This window comes from Molothrus ater, chromosome 12, assembly GCF_012460135.2.
Source record: "Molothrus ater isolate BHLD 08-10-18 breed brown headed cowbird chromosome 12, BPBGC_Mater_1.1, whole genome shotgun sequence".
NCBI classification, from domain to species: domain Eukaryota; kingdom Metazoa; phylum Chordata; class Aves; order Passeriformes; family Icteridae; genus Molothrus; species Molothrus ater.
This window is the reverse complement of record NC_050489.2, coordinates 7,535,783-7,559,035: the sequence shown is the minus strand read 5'-3', so window position 1 is coordinate 7,559,035 and position 23,253 is coordinate 7,535,783. Positions and strand designations below refer to the sequence as shown.

Here is a 23,253-nt window from a genome sequence, read left to right as displayed (position 1 = left end):
TTCCCAGGCCGTTCCCGTTCTCCCCCGCCATTCCCGCTCCCCTCACTATTCCCAGCCCCCGGGCCGTTCCCGCTCCCCCCGCCATTCCCGCTCCCCCCGCCATTCCCGCTCCCCTCACTATTCCCAGCCCTCGGGCCGTTCCCAGCGCGGCCGCCAGGGGGCTCCGAGCGCTGGCGGCGCGCAGCCAATCCGGTGGCGCGGGCGGGGCCGGCCGCGCGCGCCCGCGCGGAGGTGGGCGGGGCTAGTCTTCTGTCGGGGGCGCGCGAGGCTCCTCCCGCCGCCTCTTCCTCTGGCCGCCCCCTCACGCTCCTCTCGCCGGCTCCTCACTCCAACTCCACCTCCTTCCTCCCGCTCCTCCTTCTCTGGCCGCTCCCTCCCGCTCCTCTCGCCGGCTCCTCACTCCACCTCCTTTCTCCCGCTCCTCCCGCCGGCTCCTCCCGGGGCGGGCGCTCCGGCCGCGGCCGTGTCAGCCCAGCCACGGCAGCAGCGAGCATGTCCTCCAGTAGGGCCAAGAAAGTGAAGATGGCCACCAAGTCCTGCCCCGAGTGCGACCAGCAGGTGAGCGGCTGCCGGCGGACCCGCGCTGCGGAGGGCGGAGCGGGCAGACCGGCTCCGTGCGGCTCCAGTCGGTGTTTGTGTGAACTCAATGGTTGTTGCCATTGCAGCTTCTGCACGGAATGTGGGTTGAACGCCGCGTCCCTCCGGCAGGGTAGCGGAGTAGTTGTATTGTGCTGAGGGGTTTCTGCGCGACTGCAGAACCTCACGTTTATGTGCTGGTGTTGTTTAGTAACTGTGTGATCTGTTAAAAATACAATGAGCCGGGTGATTTATATAATGCAGTTTGCCCTTTGGATGACTGATGTGACCGGGGCTGGGCGGGAGGGGGCTCAGAGGTCTTGTTTTCCCAGGGGGTGGTCGGGAAGCAGCGGAATGGAGGGAGACCTTGGGTGCAGTTTGTGCCCGGTTCCCCAGTGCCCGCTGAGCTGTCGGTGTGTCCCGCTGCGGGTTCTGGTGTGCACAAAATGGAGCTGCTCACACTCACACAGAGCGGCAGCTGCTTGCACCGCTGCCGTGTCAGGAGCCTGTCTCCGTTTACCGGCAATGATGTGAGCCCTGAAAGCAGCGGAGCTCCGAACAATGGCCCGGCGCTGCAGCGGCCCTGGGGCTCAGCGAGGGGCAGCGCCTGTCACCGGCACTCCGGGGGACATCGGCTCCGTCACCCTGGAAAGGCACCCCCAGTCACTGCTTTAGACGTACCTACAAAAATATAAATAGCCTCATAAAATTTTTCTCTACTTGCATAGCTTTAGAGAAATCGCATTTTTTGTTCTGACTTGCACAGTTTTTACGGTATTCCTGCCCATCCTGGCACAGTTGGGAGCGCTGAGCTGTGTGTGGGCGTCCTTTCATGTTTTAACCAACAGATCAACCGCTGCAAATGCACGTTAGGCACGTCACTGAAATACTATTTCTGAGAAAGAAATCGTGTGCCAAGTTCTGGTTATTCAGTTGGTGAAAGGAGAAACGAAAACGAGGGAGAAATCATACATGAGAGTGGTGGTGTTTTTGTTTGGTTTGGGTTTTTTTTTTTTTTTTTTTTTGATAAATGTAATGAATGTCAAACTAGCAACAATAAGTAAGGAAACACTGTAGGATTTTTAAGCTGACGTGAAAAGTGTCACTTTATTCTACACTTATATGCATACCATGTGTTTTAGTTTTTGTCAATGTAGATTTTCTGTTAGCACCTCCTCTATGGCTTCCATGGATTTTATGTGCTTATATGTCCTGCTCTGGCACACATTGCTCATACTGGAAAACACCTTGTTTTCCACTGCCAAATATTTGAGAGGGAGCAAGCAGCTAAGGCCTACAGTACAAGTCAACCCTTTGCAGATTTTGAGGAAACTCATATAATTCTTATATGACTGTGTCCTGTGCTGGTGTTTCTTAAATTCTTCCATGAGCAAGGGCTTAGCATTTGTTTCTGATTTTTTTCAGTAGAAGTGGCATGCATGGAAATATTTAGACACCCACAATTATTGGTGCGAAATATTGAGTAACACTTCTAAGACTTCAACACATTTTTCTGTTGTAATTTAGATAATATATCATATTTCAGTATTTTCACAATCAAAGCACAGCCCCATTAAGCTGGGGAGCCTCAAGTACTTGCAGTCAATCTGAGGAAATAATAATCACTTCTTAATTTAGCATCAGGTAAAATGTCTTGTATGAGAAAAATTCCCTTTTTATTAGGAAAATGCTAAACAGTGTGAAATAGTGTTTAGGACACTTTTACCTTAATTATGTTGCAGGGTGTTATCAGTGTGGGTCTTCAAAGGGTAACTGATAGTGATCAGCTTCAGAGATAAACCCCTTCCCCCAGGCCCCCACCCTCAAATGCTGCACACCCCTATGTGCTAAACCTGTAACACGAGAACAGTATTGTTCTGTCAAACACACTTGAGTTCCTTGAAAAATACTGACTCTGTTCCAATCCCCTTGGGTGGCTTTGCCAAAGTTGGTTTTTTTAGGCCAAGCCTGGAAAGGTAATTATTGGAGAGACCCAAGTGTTCAGAAATGGATTTAGCTGGAATTCTGTGTCACATTAAGAACACACAAGTTATCTGTGAGATGATGGGGATTTAGTATTGTTACACTGAGGTATGAACGAGGAGACAACCGTGCACACAAGTCTGCTAAATTCTGACCTTTAAAGTTCAATAAACCTCTGTTGGACTCGTTTTTTATGTCAGTGTCTCCATTAAGTGATTTAAAATCCCTAGTTCTGCAAAACCTGTATCAAAAAGTCTATCTGCAAGCTTTTTGTAGGGTGAAGTGCAGGAGTTCAGATGTGCTACAGAAAGCAAAATAATTCGTTTATTCTGAGTAGCAGTTAAGTTCCCATTTAGAAATTCATGTACTAATTTGGCAGGGTTTTTGTGTCAGTAGAACTTTGGAACTTTGTTCTTCCCCGTGTCTGGTTAAATTGAGGGGCAGTTGTGGTTCTGTGCTCCTGTTCGTTTCAGTGGATATTGGCAGACTTGTAGTGACCTGTCTTAAAGAATTACATTTGAGAAATCACCTCCTGCCTTTTTCCCCCCACTATCATGCTTCAGCATGATTCCACTTTAATGTGTGTTATTTAATCTCTTCCAGATCTCTGCCTAAACTTGCTTTGATTTGTGTTTTCAGTCTTAAACCTAATCAAAGCAACATGGTGTATTGCTTACTACTCTAAAAGATCCCAAAAGATCTTGGTACTAAGGTAATGAGCTTTGTAATTTATCAGTGTTGCTTTTTTTAATTGCTCTGAGTAGATTTTTGTTATTTTTCATATTAAATGTGGCATTTCTTGTTTTACACTGTTATTTTCTGGGGGAGCATAGTGCTGCTGTCTGCTTAGCTGCTCAGAGGCACTGTATTCTCTCAAACTCCGGGGCCGGCAGTCAGTTCTTGCCTGCCTGGGCTGGGTTATTTGCATTTTGAATTAACGAGCTCCTTCTGTACCCACCCGGCCTTGTCTGCAGCGCTGGAGCAGAGCGTGCTGCAAATGCATCTGTTTTGCTTCAGGCTCTATTGTGCCTCTAAAGCTGCTCCTCTCTAAAGGAGCTGCTTTCAAATGCTGCTGGAAGTGAATGCATTCACAATGTACTGACGGTTTTAACTCATAATTATTTTTTTTTTCAAGTATATAGAGGAAGCAAAACTGGAAATGTCTGACTGATTTCACTACTGATATTTGAGAGCTCTGAAGAGAAACGAATTCTATTTTAATTCAGCCTTCCTTTAATGCTCTCTGCTTTCCCCCACCCCCTTCCTGTCAGTCTGGGGAAAAGTAGTGCAAAGCAATCACAACAGCTGTACATTTCAAGCTTGAATTTAACAACTGCATAAAGAAAAGGCTTGGTGAGTGATTTACAGCAGAATCTGGCTTTATTATGTTTAAATACAGTAACAGGACAGGCTGTAGTTTGCCATACACACTGAGCTTGAAGAGCTATCTCTGAGGACAAAATGTGAGTTACTAAGTGTGATTTTTCTTCATGAGACAGGAGTTTGGTCATAATTTGAAATTATCTGAAAAAACTGTCATTTGTTTTCCCAGGTTCCTGTTGCATGTAAATCATGTCCCTGTGGCTACATATTTATCAGCCGAAAACTCCTGCACGCCAAACGTGCTGAGAGATCACCACCCATCACAGGTAATACTGCCAGAGTGGGGGAGAAGGAGCAACAGTTCTTTCCCCTTATTTCCTGGAGGCAAAAGATAGTGGATTTTACTTCTCTCTGTAAATTGATTGTTGTCAGTTCACTTTCCCTTCCATTTGTGCATGCTAGACTTCGAATATGTTAATTTTTCTTGATTTTTGAGGAGAAGAGGGAAGCTGGTGTTTTCAGTGTTCCTTTGTACTCATGATGTTGGCATTTATTCTGTGTATGTTCTAGCTGCACACATTGATCACTATGCAGAATAACCCCTTACAGAATGCTTTGTGTTAATCCTGTTTTGAAGCTAAACATGTAGAGGTCCCAAAAGGATCTGATTTCAGAGCGCATGCTGATGGAAGCTGGGTTTTCTGAAAATACAAAATTGGTCATAATGTTTAATCTAAAACTGGGTGGATCTTGCTTCTCTCTCCATGATTAAATTAAATAGTGCTTTTTTTGTGCCTGACTTGTGTTTCTTTTGTTGATGGACAAAGTAAGAAGTCAGTTGAATGTACTTTCTGGCATGAATAGCATTCTCCTTGTGTTCATTTATATCACTTCCTGCAGTAGTAGGAATTCGTTAGAAAAAGCCTGACAAGAATGATATATATAAAAAAAAACCCAAAAAAACCTGACCCAGCAAATCCCAAAACCAAACCCAACAAATCCCAAAACCAAACCCAACAAATATCTGATCTATAATAGCTACTTTTTAAAATGATCTACCAGACCTACAAAATGGAAGTCAGCTATTTGATGTTTTGTAGCAATGTTTTGAAGGATACCACTTGTGGGAGTTAGGCGACATTATGCTGACAACTGAGCTTTCAGGGTAGAGGAGGCTAAGAAATGTCTCTGGTAGATTGGAAGTGTTGATCAATTTTCTTTCCTCCTCCTGCTTTTTTGATTATCAAATGAAGCTGAAGGCCATGATCTGGTTGTATAATTCAGTTTTGCACAAGAGGAAGTGCAGCAGGGGAGGCAAAATCCTGCTGGAAAGCAGCTCTGAAAGTGCTTTTTACTGTGAGTGTGACCAAGCACTGGCAAAGGTTGTCCGAGAGGTTGTGGAGTCTCCATCCTTGGAGGTGCTCTAAAGCCTTCTGGAGATGGTCCTGGGCAGCTGGCTCTTGGTGGCCCTGTGTGAGCAGGGGTTAGGCAGGCTCTGCAGAGGTTCCCCTGCTCTACCTCACCCTGGCTGTGCCACTCTGAAGTGCAGGTTCTGTATGAGCCTCAGGGACTGGAGCCTGCTGTCCAGCTTGTCCCTGTGTCTGTACAAGATCAATGGCACAACCGCAGCCAAAGGAAATCAGTTCCCCAGAGAGAGATACAGCAGCAGACTGTCTATGTCTGTATTGTGCTCCTAAGGTAACCACAACAGCTTTTACAAAATGTTGTTCCAGTATTTTCAGCAGTGCAGCTACTGTGGAGTGGTGCTGCAGCCTTACAGATGTGCAGCTAATCCATGAGTGTGCTGTGGTGACTGTACTGTATTTGGTACCCAAGCTCATTAATTCATGCTTAACTTCCAGATTAAACTCATGGAAATGCTCCTTTCCCTGACTGACTTGGGTGTTGAGGGGAACAATACCTGTTCAGCAGTGAGCATGAGGGGCCCTGTCACGGGCTGGATGTGGTGGGACACGTTCACTGTGTTCTGAGGTGTTCACTGCCAGCACCACTGACTCAGCATTCAATTTGTCTGAGCAGCAGTAATGGTTTCATTGTTAGTGTCATTGGAAGCCCCAGTGCTGTGGTGTTTGCTGTATGATTTTCTAGTGGAACAGATCCAGAATGTGGTGTCTTAAAGGCTGTGATGTGTGCAGTTTGTGTTCCCATCTTATTTGGGAAACAGCTTCTTGTGTCCCAGCAAACATCACAGGCTGCAAAATGCTTTTGAAGTAATTAAAGGCTTGATCCTTGGAATCAAGAAGTGAAACACCCTTCTGGATCTGGCACCTTAATTTCTGCATGGATATCATGCAGATGCAATTGTTCTGTAAAGGTACAGGCACCTGAGCACTTGAAAGGCAAAGGTTGATTGGGTAGGGTAAGCATTAAGAATAAGTTAAGAACAAAGGTGAAAACAACCCTGCATCATACCATTTCTGCTCATTTGCACAGAAAACAAGAGTGAGGCCAAAAGGAGGCGGACAGAGAGAGTTAAGCGAGAGAAGATAAATTCTGCAGTGAATAAAGACTTAGAAAACCGCAAGAGATCCAGGTCCAACAGCCATTCAGACCAGAGCAGACGAGGAAGAGGAAGACCTAAGAGTGCCTCAGCAAAAAAGCACGAGGAAGAAAGAGGTATGAGAGCTGCAGAAATCTGTTTGTTGGATTTTCTGTTTGTATCTTTTGTAATCAGCAAACCTTTATACCATTCAATAAGTAAACTAGTTCAGCCAGTACCTGATACCTTAATGTGGGGAAGGGACTGATTTGCATGTGTAGAGACCTCTGGTTTTATGTTTCAGTGTCTGATGAAACGAACTACAAAGATCTAAATCTGTATTTTTAGCCACTGTATCAAGTTTCAACATGTAGGTTGAAAGCCATTGGACTGGAGTGTTAAGTAGGTTTTTGGTGGTTTTTTTGGGTGATTTTTTTAATTTTTTTTTTTTTTAATTGAGGTGCTGCTGCTTTGTATCACAAGGAGAACTGTATAATGATATCTGTTGTCAGAGAGGAGATTAGGATGACTGGATTACTTTAAAAGTTTCTTGAAACCTTTTGGGGGGCCAAAGTAAAAGGGGCATGTTGAATCACTACTATAACCCGAATTTTAGTCCTGTTTCTGGAGGAAAGAATGTCTCCTTGTCTGTTAAGGTTCCTTGGTGACCTGCTGGTTTTAATCATTATACAAAATGATTAAAGAGGCTGTTACATAGCTAGAGTAATTCTAGAAACCCTCAAGAATGTAACTGTCACTTAGGGTTCCTCTTGTTTTAAGAGCCTATTGACACTGCATTTTCTAGCTGTGTTTTTGGAGATAGTAATTTTCGACCTGAGTTATGAATCCAAAACTTAGCATGGGCTTCAGAAGGTTGGAAGGCAGATAAAAGGGGAATGATGAAACTTCATACAAATATTCAGCAGATATTGTTCCTAAAACTCCTGAAATCTTGAAGTATATCATGTGCATAATTCAGAAATGCGATTATTTCTTCCTTTCCACCTTACAAAATAAAAAAGGGTGTTAATCCATGTTGGAAATTCCTTCAAAACTTCTCAAAACCAAGTTTGATATCTCTGCTGTTTAATGTAAATCTGTTTCTTAATGTTTCTTTAATGTAAAAACCAAGTATAAATTTGGATTTGTTGGGGGTTTTTTAGTGCTTTCAGTGTGGAAAAAGGAGGTGGAATTTAATTCTGTGCATTTTCCAGATGGCAATTGTTTTAGTGTAATAGAAATGCGCTTGGTATTATCTAATCTCTTCACTATTGTGTATGACTTATTGATGTCAATAAGTTATAATAGCTTCCCTATTTGTTAGTGACCCAAGCTGGACTTGTCTGGTAGCTTCAGGATCCTTCCTAGGCATTTAACTGCCAGTCTAGATCACAAGCAGCCTTGGTTTTAAAATTCCAGCAAGCTGGTTGAGTTGCCCTATAAAAGTGAATCTTCTTTTCTGTCTCCTGACAAAGAGGAATGCAAGTAAGCAACTAAAGGAAAAGATCCATTTCTTAAGACATGTTTTATAGTTTCCAAAAAGCAAGAATTTGACAGCAGGAGGGATATTAAGAGAACAGGTTTTCCTGACCAAAACTAGGGTGAATGTTTCTAGCCTCTTGCTGCAAACTCCAAAGTGTGACAATGCTGCAGTGCTTGGAGGTAGAAGAGTAGAGATCTAGGTGTAGTGGGATCTTTGCACAGGAGTGTGTGTGGTGGGCCTTTTTCTTGGTGGGCCTTTTTCTTGGTGGGCCTTTTTCTTGGTGGGCCTTTTTCTTGGTGGGCCTTTTTCTTGGTGGGCCTTTCTTAAAGTTGAATCTTACTTGATAAGATTGCCTTCATCTTCTCGTGCTGTTTTTACCATGCCTTTACCTTGGTCTTGTGATGGCTGTCTCTTCCTCAGCCTCTTGTGTAGGGATTTGGCTCATAACCAATTGTCATTGTCTTTGCCCCAGTGCAGCTCATTTTATTGTTCAGGAGTAAGTAGGCTTAGAATATTCTTTTACTCCTGGTTATGTGAGATTGTAGTGTGTGTAGACCACTGTTACGATTATCAGACAGATTTAAAAAAAAAGGTTTTTCTATAAGGCTATTATGGCTATAAAAATAAATTCAACAGGGAGCTCATCCTTTTGTAATAATTACTAAAACAAGTTAACATTGACCTCTCCCTTTTCAAGTTGCTTACAAAATTGAAACTACTATGTGTGGAGTAATTGGCAGGAATTTTAGAAATATTATTCCTTTCCCACATGTGCTGCTTGATAGTGTTGTTTGTGTCTATTAAGCAACTGTAATTCTACTACAGTTAAGGTGGTTTTTGTGTGAGTGCTTGCTAGTCCTTTTAGCAGCCTGTATGTGTTGAAAGTCAGCTCTGCAGTGCAAGGTGTCAGTATCTAATTTCCTTGCCTGTTGAATGTTTCAAGGACATTTTGGGTATTTCTTACTTGCCACTAGAGGTTGTGCTTTTGCCCCAAAGAACTGAAAAGAAGCCATTGCTTGCATGGTTTAGATACTTGGCTCCTAATGCATTCGTAGATTGAAAAACAGGCAGACAGAAAACACCTCAGTTGTATTAACATGGAAGAACAGATTATCTGTACATTTGAAGACCATCCAGCTGTGAAAATTTCCTTCCTAAAGACCCCAGTGACATCTGTAGCTTTGCTTCCTTGCTTGTCATGCAATTCCATACACACTGTGCCTGTTCCCAGTTGTGTCTGTGCCTTTGACTGGTTCTTTTGTGTCCTTCGTGACTGGCTCACATTAGAGCAAAGAGCTGCAGCAATTAAGAAGAATAGAATAAGCAAAAAGGCTTTTTGAACAAGCTATTTTCCCTGCAGATTTAGCAAGAAGGAATGGAGGGGGAGGAAAGAGGAAGCAGATGTAGATTGAGGGGATATGACAGTACTGGGACCCAGAAAATGATCCTATCACATGTTTCAGAGGCATGTGATGACCCTGGAAAATAGGAACTCCTCCCTGCAGCCTTGGCTTGTCAAAATTGTCACTTAATTTCTTTGTCAGATGTACTGCAATGTATTTTGAAAGTACAAACACACCATAATAATTGACTCTGATTTTGTTGTGGAGGTGTGTTCTTTGTTTTATTGTGCGTACAGCTAGACTGGTTCCCAGGTTGCCTTGTTATCTGGGTAAAAACCCTGATTGTAGTAAAGCAAACAAAACCCCTTTTATACTGGGGGAAGTGGTATTGATTGTTCTGAAAGAGGTTACCAGCAAGTAAGTCTCAGTAAGAGTAGTAGACTTGCTGAAGCAGACGTGTTACTTAGCAGGCCAAATCTTCATAAAGGTAGATACAGACATTTCAGTATCCTGATAAAACTTAAGCTGAATACATTTTCTTGATGCAAGTTTTCTTTTTCCTGTAATTTCCAGCTTCATTACTCACACATTTACTTTGCCAGTGTGGATATTTGAAGCAACTTGCTATCTTGAAAAATGAATCCATACAAAATTTGTGAAGGGGGAGGTCCATATGTGATTTATACATAATCACTGTTTTAAGGGCTGCAGTATAAAGGGATTGCAGGAGATCTGGGGATACAAGAGACATGATCCAGAAAAGCTATTTTTGCCTAAATAGCCTCTCAGTGGTATAGCAAACCCCCTAGTTTTTAATGTCTTGCTGGCTTGTAGAAACACAATACTGTTTTTCTTTTGCTCATAATAGAGAAATGAGTCAAAACTACTCTCAGTTAAGACTGAAGTGGGAAAGTTTTCAGTGTGTGTGTGGAAGCTGTGGTATCCTAGGAGTAGTGTATGACAAAATGTCACGCAGGTGTGAGCTCTTCACTTGTTACTGATGAGAACTGCAATTGTCCTGAGAGTGCATGAAGCCTGCACACCTGTGTTAATCCCTCATACTCTTTGATATCAAGATTTCACTAAGCTGAAGTCTCAGAATAAGGCTGATCTGGGAGGAAGGGAACCTAAGAAGTCCACAGTCTGTTAACAGCAACCAGGGTGTGGTGCAGGGGGAGTATTTTTAACATATTTGCTGATATGTTCAAGTTGTGGCTGGATTCGTTTGGATCAGGAAGTATGAATCAAGGGGTGGGGCTTAGATATGAAAATAGAAAAGGTTAATGTGGAATAACCAGTGTGTGTAGTGTCTGTACTCAGAGCTGCTCCCAGCATTGTTAATTTTTAAATGGTGAGAGGGAGGAAGTGGAGCAGCCCAGAGTGTACATACAGAAGCTGATTTGTCTTAAACTGTGGGGTAGGACTGGCAGTGAAACTCACTTTGAAACTCATTTCAAACTCAATGCACTGGAGGATATTGCCTTGCATAGCCAGGAAGTCAGCAAAAAGCTGTTTTCTGCTGTTTCTGTGTCAGTAAATCAGAACACAGTGGTGAAGGATTTTGGAGCTTCTCCCACTCAGTTGTTGAGCACAAGCACTTGATTTCACACGGCAGGCAGTCTGCTGGAGTTCTCTCCATAGCTGCACACAAATGTGAAGCCAAATAAAACCATTGCCATGAGTGTGAACCCACTGAAGGGTAGCCCTGTGGGTAGGTGGAGATGGGACCTGCTGGGATCTTTGTTCCTGCTCGTGCTTTCTGTTATTTTCCAGTGCTGCCTTTTCTTTGGCTTTCCCATGCTAGTTGGGGTGTCTTGGTGGAGCAGTTGCCAGAGTGTGGGCGTGTGTGAGTGTGTGTTAGTGAGACTGAGGGGTCTCTCAGGTGAGCTTTGTGTTGTGGCTGGAAATGAGTCCAGGCCATGTGGAACCTGGATTAGAGATAGAGTTGCACAGCTGAAAGCTCTCAATGTATTTCTCTCTTCCTTCTGTCTGCAAGCCTGGTCTCTTGCTGACAAAACTGTTTCTTTGTTGGCTTTATTTTCTTAACAATTTGTGTCAGCTACCTGTGGCTTGCTAAACTGGGATAGAACCAGTCAGGATCTGGAGGAGGTAGTATTTATGCAAGTGGTATTACTCAAATTATATTATTTTATTAATTTTTGTGGTGTAACTTAGTTTATTTGAGCCCTGCAGTACGGAAACTTTTTGATGGCTTCCTGTTTGTGGCATTGAAGCAAGCCAACATCAGCACAGGGAACTGATGGGCTTTTACTTGCTCAAGGAGGTGTGTTAGCATTGTTCTACAGCTGGGATGGGATGGAAAGTCTGCAGTGTAGAAAGTCCAGAAATGTGCATGACGGTAAATTTGGAGCCTGACTTCATCCGAGTGTCTGCTCTTTGGCTTTGACCCTGTCACTAAACTCCTGGGTTTCTTTCATGTATCTGTAAAGTAAGGGGGCAAATCTTGTGTTTAATTAGCATACTGTGAAATAACTTTGTTTTCTTGGATGGGAGGTGGTCATGTAAAGAAAAAAACTCAAACCACTAAAACCAAAAAAAACCTGAAGGAACCCTTAAATACTTGTTTATCTTTATGTTAACAATTCATTCTTCCTTCATTGTTAAAGAGGAGAAGTTCAGTCATGCTTTTGGCTGACTCATTCTGTGGCTCTTCCAGCACCTTTGTGTGCCTCTATTACTTCCTCCTCTTTCTTACTCCCTCCGTGCATAGGAATTGATTGTCTAACTTCAATTCCACTACTTCACATAATTTATTAATTTCTGTATAACTTGCATTAACTTCAAATAATAGAAAAAGCTTCTAATAGTGACTTTTTTTTCTTCTACAGAGAAACAAGAAAAAGAAGTTGACATGTATGCTAACCTTTCAGATGAAAAGGCCTTCGTGTTTTCAGTGGCCTTGGCGGAAATAAACAGAAAAATTATCAATCAAAGACTTATTCTGTAACTTGTGAGCACAATCTGATGCAGTTTTATGCAGGATGGCCAGCAGATTTCCAAGGTGCCATGGACTCTCGGAAAGTGTGTTGTCTGCACCAACAAGGACCATAGCATTTCCTGTTCAAAATTCTACTGCTGTTCTTGGAAATCGAATTCTGTCTCTACAAATCAGAAAAAAAGTGGTCACAAGATTGTGCTGTGAAAAATCAGAAAGCAGATATGTTTCATGCCTTGAAGACAAATGCACAGAGAGACTGCACCCATTCCAGAGCACTTCTTTTGAATTTGCTGCCAGAAATGCAATATTTTAAATATTTTCAGAAATAAATGATTTTCCTTTAAAATTATATATTTCAGATTTTTCAGCTATATTGCAGTTTACGTATGTACAGTTCACATAACTTTTTAATAAATTGATATTCCAATATTTTATTGAACTGAGAATTAAGTACATTTGTGATACTCAGGGTGTGTTGGTTTTAATCCTCTTAAAAATCTGGTATTCATCCTAGGTATGACATTTTGTAATAGATGTGATATACTTTTGGTAGGAAGAAAATTACAATGGTTTAATGTGGGAGGATTGTTTTGTTAGACAGCTTCCTGTTTTTTATGAATTATCTGTAGAAGATCATTTCTTGCTCCATAGAGTTGTTTTTTAAAAATCATATACTTTGGGGGTCAGACTCCTGAAGTTTGAGAGCCAGGTACTTGTTTTGTGACAATTATTTGCTGAGTATCTGCCTTGTCCAGCTGGTAAGTTCTTGTCCTGTACTCTTTCTTGGCCCATTATTTACTGGAGAGGGAGAGAAGGAGACATCAGAAATGTAGATCTGCAATTGGCATCCTGTGACTGGTATTTCCAAAACATGCTGTGGTAGTTCATTTAACTCCCCATAGCTTTTTTTGACTGTCTTTTAAAAGCATAATTGTTATTGGTCTTGTGTTTGTATTGCTGACTGTAAATACCAAAGCAAAGTCTATCTGAGTGTGCAAAAATGAGCTGTTTTGATATAAATAGTTCTGGGGAAGATATTCAACAAAGTAGTCTTTCTTAAAGTAATACAGTGCAATTTCAGCCAAAATTCTTCCTTTAATAATTATATGGAGACTTTATTTTACCAAGAAAAAACCCCAAAGCCTCAAGCTGTGTAAAACCCTGAAGGAGGAGGTGTAGGAGATAATTGCATTCATAAAATCTGACACACTGGGATTTAGTCACCTTTAATTTCCTCTGTTCTAGGAGGGGAAATGCAACTGAATGTCTTTTTCTTCAGTATTACTGGTGTTTTTCAGTATCACATTGAGTAATGGGAATTGCCTAACGAGGTTCAGCTACAGGACTGATCTCTGGGTGGAAGCCAAAATGTTTATTAAAAAAGCTGGACTATCAGATACTGGCTGTTTATTAGTTACTGATTAACAGAAGGAGCTGTGATAGCTTCAAGTTAAGCCACAAGACACTGATCAAATGCAACCTGTGTAAGTGAAAGCAGGAAGCATGGAAAGTGGTTTCACTTCTTAACTCCTAAGGAATTATTTCCATCCTTGTTAATACTGGATGAGAGAGATGGTGTGTGGAGATGGAAATGTGCTTAAGCCACTAAAACACATTTGTCTTTATTGCAGTAAGTGAGAAATTGCCAATACAGGACCTACTTCTGTGCATCATTGAACTTGTGCTTCCCAGAACTGTAGCCTGTCACAGATACCAGTAGTGAGGACAGATGAGTCAGTTAAGGATAGAGAATTCATTTGCATGGTAAGTTACAAGTCCCAGTGACAAAAGGGAAGTTCTGACTTAAGGGTATGGTCAGGCTGGAATGAGATGTGCTGTGTTAGGAAGGGACAGGGGGAGGTGCCAAGGCAGTCTCTTGGTGCTCTGACTGCTTTCCTACAGGTTTCTGTCTCTTTCTGCTCCTGCACATGGAATTGGTTTCTGTCACTGGACCAAAGTTAATGTTGTTGGATGTGACAAAACTGTAAGTTAATTTCTACATTAAGATTGGTGCCTTTTCTAATCAGTACTTCTGAAAAACACATTTGTACCTCTCAAATGTGCAAGGCCATTTATTTGCCTTCATTGGTGGAGGTTCTCCTGAAACAGTGGTTGAGTTCTATTTCTGTATTTCTTCTCTTTGTATTCCCCAGGTCTCTTCTGTCATCCCTTTCCCACATATCCTCATGCTACTTTTCCCTGATGGCTTCCAGTTTCTTTGAGAAAGCTGTGATGGGAGCAGGTGGCCTTGAAAACACTCTAGGGAGGGAGTGGGTCTTTGCCAGGGGATCTGGCAGAGCAAGAAACCTGAGTTTCTCTTCCCACCAACCAGGAACAAGCCATTCTTTCCAGTATAGACAGGACATTTCAGCCTCTTCCAAAAGCCCTGGTAACTGTGGTTGTGCCAAGACAGATTTCTTGGAACATATTCAGTAACTGAACTGGAAAGTGTCTGCTTTGTACAAAATAGGCATCAGCATGATGGATCTCAAGAGCTCTTTCTTTTGTGTGTTAGAGATGATCCATGGATGAAACACTGACAAATCACTGTAGATTATAATTGTAAATTGCATTTGTTCTCCATCTATGAAAGTAAAATAAAGCCAGTGACAGCTGAATGATGAAAGAGTAAAATTCTGTGTACTGCAGCTCTGACTTGCTTGGAAACTGCATAGTTTCTGAGAAGCAAGAATAAATATGGTAAGGCTTCAGGAAGCTGCTTACATGAAGGTTTTCTTGTGACTAGTTTCAGTGTAAGAATTTTAGGCTCTGCCTTTGACTGTCATTGTGGCTGACTTCATTTATTTCACTGCATTTTTTGTAGCCTGAAACCTCACATGGAAAAATACTCTTTTAGAAAAAGTGAATTAGGCTGCAGTTTTTTAATGAAAGGAAGAAGATAAAGTGCAGTGCCACTGCACCTCTGTACATGTTGACTTGCCTTACTGGATAAACTGTTTGTTGTGAGCCAAATAATTGAGGATTGTATTGGGAACTGTCTGTTTGTAAACCACCTTTTAACAAGTTCTGCTTTCTGCCGCTTCTTATCCATTTTTTCCCCTGAAGATCTGTGCTTCCAGTGTTTATAGCTTTGTGTAATAGCATGTCTGACCATCAAGTGGGCTCACGGTTCAAATTTTGCCTCGAGATTTCTCTGCATTTCCCCTTCTCTGCTCCTAGATGGCAGCCTTATTCCAAACAGCTCCCTGGTGTTCAGGCATTCTCACCATGGAGACCAGCAAAAGGGAGTGTTCAGTTTTCAGTGAGAGCAACCTGAAAGAACATTTTTCTTTAGAACATCATTCCTACCTAGCAAGGGAAATGAAGATCCGGCTAATGGGTGTTACTGGCTGTCTGCACTGAAACATTGCTTCATCTTTTCTGGAGGTGTGAGGATTGGTGGAGTTGGATAATTTGTCAGGACCAGAAAATTCTGAACTTTAAATTGGCAATCAAATAGAAAATGGTTTAAGGAAACTTGTCACTTCCCCTGGAAGTCCCCTGAATGCTTTCTTTGGTGAAATTCTACAAACATTTTTTAATGGTCCAGTTACTTTTGTTCTGATACTGCTATGGTTGATTAAAAAAGTTGCAATTGGGACAAGGTATTGGGGAGTACTTTGCAGATTATCATTGTCCTGTGGCTGGGCAGGATTTATTGAGAAAGAAACTAAAAATGAGATACTGGCTTTGAATATCAGTTCCCAAAGAAGATTGATTTTATATGGTGCTTTTTGATTTTTTTTCCTTTTGTAGTTTTTCTAGATTTTGGGGTATTTTAGAGTGAAACAGTGATCCTGTAGGCTATTAGCATCTCTGTGTCTGTTCCTTGTATCTTGGACTGTACTATGAGGGATGTTTAGCATCTTACTGCCTAACAGGACATGGTGCTTGGCTTCTGATAACCTTTAAGGTATTGACAAGCTGTGATGAAAGCAGAAAGCTGTGTTAAGGCACAGTTTAGGCTGGGCCTGTTTGAGAGGGATCCCTGTGTGTGCATGAACAGGTGCAGGTGTGCTGGAACTCTGAGTGTCTGTGCAAGGGCTTTTGTTTGCTTGGGGAGTGTTCCAAGCACATCTCATGGTACTCTGCACCTCCAGGGCTTAGATTTGCATCATGGGCCAGTCTTGGGAAGCAGGATGGACAGGGCTCCTACAGGAGAACTGGCCTGGCAGGCTGTTCAGCTGTCAGTGGGTGTTTGGTCTGCAGGACCTGGGCTCCTTGTAGCTGCTGCTGAGCTCTCAGTTCCAACTGTTCCACCCCACAGATCTTCCTGCTTGGTATGGCAATACAGAGAGCCAGTGTTAACAGCCAGTGCCTTCAGGTGAGTCTAAAAGCAATTTGTCCTTCAAAGTATTGACAGTGCTGTCAGTGTTTTTTCTCATTAATTTCACTGTGGGTTCTGGCAAATAACCTCTGGTAAATCTAACTGCAGCATTCCAAGGCATTGCTTTCCCCAGTTATTTGCCTATGCTTTAAGGAGGTTTCCACTTTGGTTGCAGTAGTGGTAGGACAGCTCTAAAAATAATAGAATAAATTTATTTCCTCTTTTTTTTAGGTTACCACTTTCAAAACAGGTTACAGAATTTTAAGTCTGGTTGTCCCAACGTTATAAATGATTAAGCAGGTTTTTTGGTTGAGATGAAAATCAGTTTTTCTGCATTACGGCAAATCAGACACTGCATGATTTCAACAGATATTGTGAGGTCATAATGAAATGAAAATATCTGTGAATCAATATACTAAAATATTTGGGTTTTTTTCCCTGCACTTACTTCATAATGGTTTCTGGCACTGCCAGCTGTTGGTTAGGATGTGTCATCTAAGTAAGAGGCAAGGAATTGATTAGGCAGGAGGCAATGAAACTGGATAAATGTCTGTATTTCTTTTTTTCTGCAGAAGAAAACCTAAGCCTGCTTTCACCAATGTTGTTTAAAATTTCAAGCCCAGAACATGGTTCACATGAATCATGTGGTGTCATCATGCAGCATTTCCCCAGGAAAAGATCAGGTACCTCTTCTTCATCTTCCCTTCAGTCCCCCTCATAAGTTGCTTTTTTTGGTGCTTCTTAACTTTGTACATCAAACCTGAGCTCTGCCTTTGGTCTTCTACTAAGTGTTATTTCTCTCAATTATAACTTACTAATTTTGTTAATCACAGTTAAGAATTAAATACTATTTTTAATCTTGGACAGCACTGAGGACCATAAAATGCTGTTAAGAACAGTGAGTGTTCCAGATACCAGGAGTACAAATATTAATAGTCTGGAAGCTTACCAAGTTTCTGTGGTTTGTTTTGTCTTGGAACAAACAACTTATGAATATTTAATGGAAAACACAATGCTAATAAAGAGAAACCTTCAGACTGAGGTCTGAGTTGCTTTTATTCAGTGAAGTTTTGGAGCAAAAGGGGTGTGGCCATGTGAGCAGGTGTAGTGATGGGAGGTTGGAGTCTCTGCTGTGGAGGTGCTCTGGGCCCCAGCTCCTGGGTCTCAGCCACACCAAAGAAGTGTTTCAGGTCAGTGAACTTGCTGCAGCAAGAGCTGACCCAGCAGTTCTGGTTTTCAGTAGAATGAATAAATTATTTTACTAGCACAGCAGTGTAGTGTATTGACAGTAGTGTTTATTGGGGGAGTTGAATTCTTCAGCAAATAAAGAATTCTGATGTGTTAAGGATATTTTTAAGGAATGGCATACAGCCTATTAACAGCAGAGCTCAGGGATCTTTAGATTTAGACATGTCATAACCTGCATGAGAGTGCAGTAGGTATGAAATCTGTCTGTGAAACCACACACAGTGTCCTGGTACAGGTTTGGTTGTACAGACAGAGTCAGAGGAAAGGCAGGAGTGTAAGAAACTCTGGAAGAGAACAGCTGTTCATTTTGCATGAGTCTCTCAGCTGGGGACCATTGAAACTGAACCGCTGGTGTGTAACTCAGGTGAATGAAGTTAGAATAAGGCTCAATTTGTTTAAGTTCACTGAGGAGCTGTGGACTGAGGCTTAAGGTAAAAGTGCCTTTTTTTGTAGCTTTCTGAAACAGTGGAGGATAAAAACTGTTTCCTGTCATCTTAGAAAACTAACAGAGATCTCTGTTCTTTAGGACAGAGCAATTCCAAAGAAGGAAAAGTGGTGCAGTAAGTTAGGAAATGCATAAGACAGAGGTATCTTGAGTCTTTGCCAAGTACTGATTCAGAGCCTGATCCTGAGATAGTTTTACCTCTGATTTTGTTACAAACAAGAAACTAAATTAGAAACTATAAAAAAAAAAAGTATTTTTTAATTGCACAACTAGAATTCCCTGCTAAACTGTGTGGACAAATCTATATTAAAATTAGAAGATGAGCATTAGAATTTACTTTTTAAGATTTTTTTTTTATGGTGGCAGGTCTGGACATCCAATGAAAGGTTTTCAAAAAGGCCTTTTTAAAGCAAACTTTTTATTTAGCTGAATGATCACAATTACTATTTCTAACACTTACAAAGAGGAATGTTTTGAAAATAGTACCTCAAAGCAGTGTATAATGGGCTGAGTGGAAATTGAGCAAGAAGCCTAATTTAGAGAAATACTAATAGCTGCATTCTGAAATACAGCCTGAGTGCTCTGATGGGGAAAAGTGTCCCACAGCATTAGGATTACTCATGAGTCTGGTCATCTCCAGATCTATTTCTCTTTCATTGTTGCTCACACCCATTTTAAGAAGATTGGGAGTCTCATCCAAAATATTTAGCTTACATTTCTTGACGCTGAGCGAATTCCAACCGTGGCAGCTGTGGTGCTGTTGCTTCCAAGAGTGGCAGGGCAGGCTCTGGCGCACAGTTTCTTAGCAACAGGGAAGCTCACGTTTGCTTACAGCTCCTGCGTGTGCATCTAAATGTAGTTCTGGAAAAAAAATAAAAGGTTAAAGGACTTTGGAAGGGGAAACAGATACTTGAACAATTTGTACTGTTCAGTGGTTGAGACTGATGGCAATAGTGCATAGGACAATTATTCTCAAAATATTTTGTCTTTTAAAATCTTTCTTAGACTGTTAATATATTGCAAAAATTTGAAATCCAAATGAGCAGAACCCTACTCCTACCAACTACAGAAAGGTCAAAAATAAAAATACAGCAAATGGTAAAGAGCAGGGGGATGTTCTGTTTTGAATGCCTGTGTTACAAATGCATTCTTTGGAAACAAGAAGTTTCATTATTTGAACGTTGGGAATCGGAGGAAGTCATAAAAATTATGTTTTGTGTGACTAACAGATGGGTTGAGACTATATTAGATTAATTACTACTGATTGTTGATTGTTGCTTCTCAGTTCACCAGTGCTTTTTTTGCTGATCAAGCTGTGAAATCTTAATGGGTTTTTGACAGCTTGCACTCTGTGACTGCAATAATACTCAAAAGCACAGTGACTTAAAAGGCCACTGTCAGCCTGTTCTTGGGTTGTATTGTGGTTACAGTAATCTCAGTTTCTGGGGTTTCAGGCTTGCAGTTTTCCTTTCTAGCCAGCACTGGAGCTGCAGTGGGGTTTCCTTATATAGCAAAGGCAGGAAGGTGAATGCAGCTCACTCAGACGTGAGGGGGAGGCAGGGACCAGAGAGAGCATGCCTGGAGTGCAGAGGGTAGGAAAAAGACAAGCTGGATTTGGCTAGGGAATGGAGAAAGGTCTGATGGTGGGAATTAACAATGAGTGTGGTCAGGCTCTGAGGAGAGTGACCTGGAGACCTGCAGGATGTCACTGAAGGAGCAGTGCATTGCTTCAGCAATGGAGCTGGAGGAGGAGCAGGGCAGTTTGGAGAACAGGGAGAGTGACTGGAGAGGTGCTGCCCTTGCAGAGGAGTAAGGATACTGCTATTCCAGCTGCTCCTGGAGTTGGGCAGTTCCTTTATATCTAGAAATTCAGTGGTTGGAAAAAGGAATTCTCCAGAGGCTGTGTTCTTTTGTTCCTGTGCTTGGTCTTCCCCATCTGTACCCTTACTTGTGAGTTTACTGGGCTTTTCTGTGGGCAACAGATTCAGACATGATATGGAAGATGAACAAGATCCACCACCACTGGGAGTGGGATTGAGAGTGTTAATCCTTGTTTTTCAGAGCTGAGTCAAAATGGGGAGACATCTTGTGAAGAAGGTTTTTGAGGGCTAGAATGAACCTGGTTAGGGGACAGTGATTTAAAAGTCATCAATCCAGCCTGCCAAAGTTAAAGCCCAGCTAAAATATTTACCTTTGAATTTCATATTCAGTCTAGAGGATTCTATAATTCTGATTTCCACATGTATATTCATGTGCTTCATGTGTACTTTATGGGGCTGACTCATTTAAATGATGTCTCCTCTAGTTAATGGACCATTAAATGAGAGGCTGTAATTACTACCTCTGTGGCTCAGAGTGGGCAAGAGGATATGTGTTAATTCTTTATAAAAATGACAGGACTGTGCATCTGCAGGATAGGAGCTGGATAAAAATCTTTCATCCCCTGCAAGTGTCAGCCTGCTCATCCCGTGCTGGGAAACGAGCCTGGTCTGCTCCTCTCCCTGCTGAAGGCTTTTTAGAAGGCAGGTAGAAGAATGATGTAAAATAATTTTGTTTCCAGTTACCTGTCCATGTTTTAAACTAATAGGCTGTTGAATATGAAATCTGTGCTGCAGCAACTTCTACCTTTTGTAATGGTAAAATGAGTAAAGTTTGCTTTTGCTTTTGCTGTTCCTTCCTTCAGTAGTGGAGACTGGAAGGATCCAGGTGCTGTCAGGTTGACCTGTGTACCAAGGCTTGGGGTTTCACAGAAGGAGGAGACTGCTACCCAAAAATTAGGCCCTCGCCCTTACAGAGAAGGCTTCAATTTCTTCTCCTTTGGACCTTTCTTCTGACCATCAAAGCCAGGTTTGCTGTGTAATGTGGTAGCTCTCAATGCAAACTCATCTACATCACCCACCCATGTTTGCCAGATGACAAAGTACATACAGAGTCACTTTGTCTCTTAATTGATTTTTTTTATGTGGTTGTTGCTATTTTCAAATCTTCCCTTGGTAAGTTGTCTTTTGTGAGTTTATTCAGCTGCAGACATTATATGCACTTGCTTTGGCAGCTGGAACAAAAGCAGAATATTGACAGAATTAAAATTTGCTGGCAGTTGTATTTGTGCTTTGCAGGCAGGATTCGTTGTAGTGCAAATCTTTGTGGGCTAATGAAGTTAAAGCAGGGCTTTAGATAGAATTCTTTTCAACAAAAGCAGCCTGCCTAAAGCTGTCTCTGCTAGTGTTTTCCTTCTGAAACAATGAGAGCAAATGCTGCAGGTTTAAAAATGGAATATAATTTATGAGGCATCAAGCCTTGGGCATGAGTCCTTGTGTAACTGGAATTTAAAATCTAAAATGAATATTAATGAGGTGGGGAGGGTTGCAGACCTGTCCTTTAATACTAATCCATTGTGAGTGAAGCAGCTCTAGCAATGAGCTGATACTGGCACAGAGACAACCAGGAATTGACTGCTCTTAGAAAATGCCTCATCACTCAAAGTCTTCACAGGCTCCTGAATACTTGTCCTGATCAGATACAGAAGGGCACCTGAACATTTCTGGTGTCAGTTCCCTGCTGATCCTGTGTGCATTTCCCTGGGGACACTCCTGTGCTGGCTTTCAGCTCCAGCCCGAGGTGTGGATGGAAGCGTAATGGAAGGGTAAGTCAGCAGGGCACTTTGGAAGTGCCTGTGGAAGAGAGCTGGGAACCTTCAGGCTGATCTTTAGGGCACAGTTATGGTGACTTAGACTGGGTGACATCAGTGTTAGAAGCTCCCTGCCCCTGATTATTAATGACAAAAAGGTTCTCAAATACTTAAGTGATTTCATAACTCTTAAGTGTGTGTAGAAGAAATGTGCCAAGTGACTAAAGCTTCCCCTCATTTTCAGGAAAGAAGGTACTTTGTATTAACTATTTGATCTAAGTCATGATGTTCAGAGTATAAATTCCCTGAAAATGAATTTCCTCCTAATTCACAGAGGCTGATGATGCTGGGAGATGAGAGAGGTTGCCTCAAAAATACTGAGCCCCTTCATTTTACTCTGTAGTTAGGGCAGGAATTGGAAAATCTGTCAGCAGCTGGCTGGAGAAGCCAGTTAAAATAAACCTCTCTACCTCTTGTCTTGGTCTGTGCTCCAAATGCACTGATGTGCTGCATCCTCTCTAGTTTGAGAGAGGAGTTTTGGGGTGTAAGTATAGCAGGTTTGAAGAGTTTGTCTAAAAGTTGAAGTACTAACCTTGATCTTGGTTTCATTTGTTGGATGTTATGTGCATGAGTTTTGGTCAAGTTCTGCATTTATTCTATAAGTAAATGGTGTCTTGTGACACCTACAAAGCCTATACTCAAAGTGATCACTTTCCTTGCCTCTAGCTCAAGGGCAAGGCACCAAGATCGGTATTTCCTGATATGTAAAATCCATTAGACTTTACCCAGGTACTAAAGGTAATATACTCCTGTGTCCATTGTCACAGAAACACATTTAACTTTGTAAAAAGTGGAGTATTTCCTTGTTGGGGATTGAAAGTTACATAGTTGCTACTAAATCCTTGCCTTTTAATACCTACAGAATCACACAGTCCAGAACTGACATTATGAGTTTGGAAATTAAACTGAGGGAGAGAGAAGCTCCAAATTAATTATTTCTCAGAACCTAAATGGAAAAATGCAGCCAGTGAAACTCATCATAATAATTATATTCTTAATATTAATTAATGCAAATACTGCAGGAAGGTGTTGTTTTACACTATGGTTCTGTATTTAGATCTGCTAATGGAAGGTTGCAGGCTGAGCATTGCTCATTCCAGAGTTCTTGCCAAAGTTTCTAAAGGATTCTCTTTGTCATGCAAGCTTTCCCCTGTGGCATGGTGCTTGCATGCTGTACATGCCTCTGCTGCCACATGAAGTAATAGTGTCTCTTTACTAAATCTAGAGTAACTGCATGGTTATTTGTGCTATTGGAAGAAGTCACAAATATATAAAAATACTTCTTTCCCTCCCTTGGGTCTAGGGTCATTGTCAAGCCCTGCACCTCTTGAGCAGTTCCAATATTTGTTCTTAGGTACTGGATTGGAGTCTTTAATTC

At 41.8% G+C, this 23,253-nt stretch overlaps 2 protein-coding genes across 2 annotated transcripts in view; both read left to right on the top strand.

Annotated features, from left to right (window-relative positions):
- Positions 1-351: 351 nt before the first annotated feature.
- C12H16orf87 (chromosome 12 C16orf87 homolog) lies at positions 352-12,596 on the top strand. The gene is made up of 4 exons (XM_036390180.2): positions 352-558; positions 4,112-4,208; positions 6,337-6,519; positions 12,058-12,596. Exons 1-4 carry the CDS (start codon positions 493-495, stop codon positions 12,174-12,176), a joined length of 465 nt encoding a protein of 154 aa, XP_036246073.1. The 5' UTR covers positions 352-492; the 3' UTR covers positions 12,177-12,596.
- Positions 12,597-12,671: 75 nt separating this feature from the next.
- The window catches only part of MYLK3 (myosin light chain kinase 3), a 45,626-nt gene continuing 35,044 nt past the window's right edge, over positions 12,672-23,253 (top strand). The window contains 2 exon segments of the mRNA XM_054516140.1: positions 12,672-17,177; positions 20,874-21,830. The gene's annotated coding sequence lies outside the window, so the exon portion shown is untranslated.

Bases quoted from the DNA above. Each gene is read 5' to 3' on its own strand.
- C12H16orf87 (XM_036390180.2), top strand. From the start codon at position 493: ATGTCCTCCAGTAGGGCCAAGAAAGTGAAGATGGCCACCAAGTCCTGC. The intron at 4,209-6,336 runs GTAATACTGCCA...TCATTTGCACAG, and splicing joins GAGATCACCACCCATCACAG to AAAACAAGAGTGAGGCCAAA. The intron at 6,520-12,057 runs GTATGAGAGCTG...TTTCTTCTACAG, and splicing joins AAAGCACGAGGAAGAAAGAG to AGAAACAAGAAAAAGAAGTT.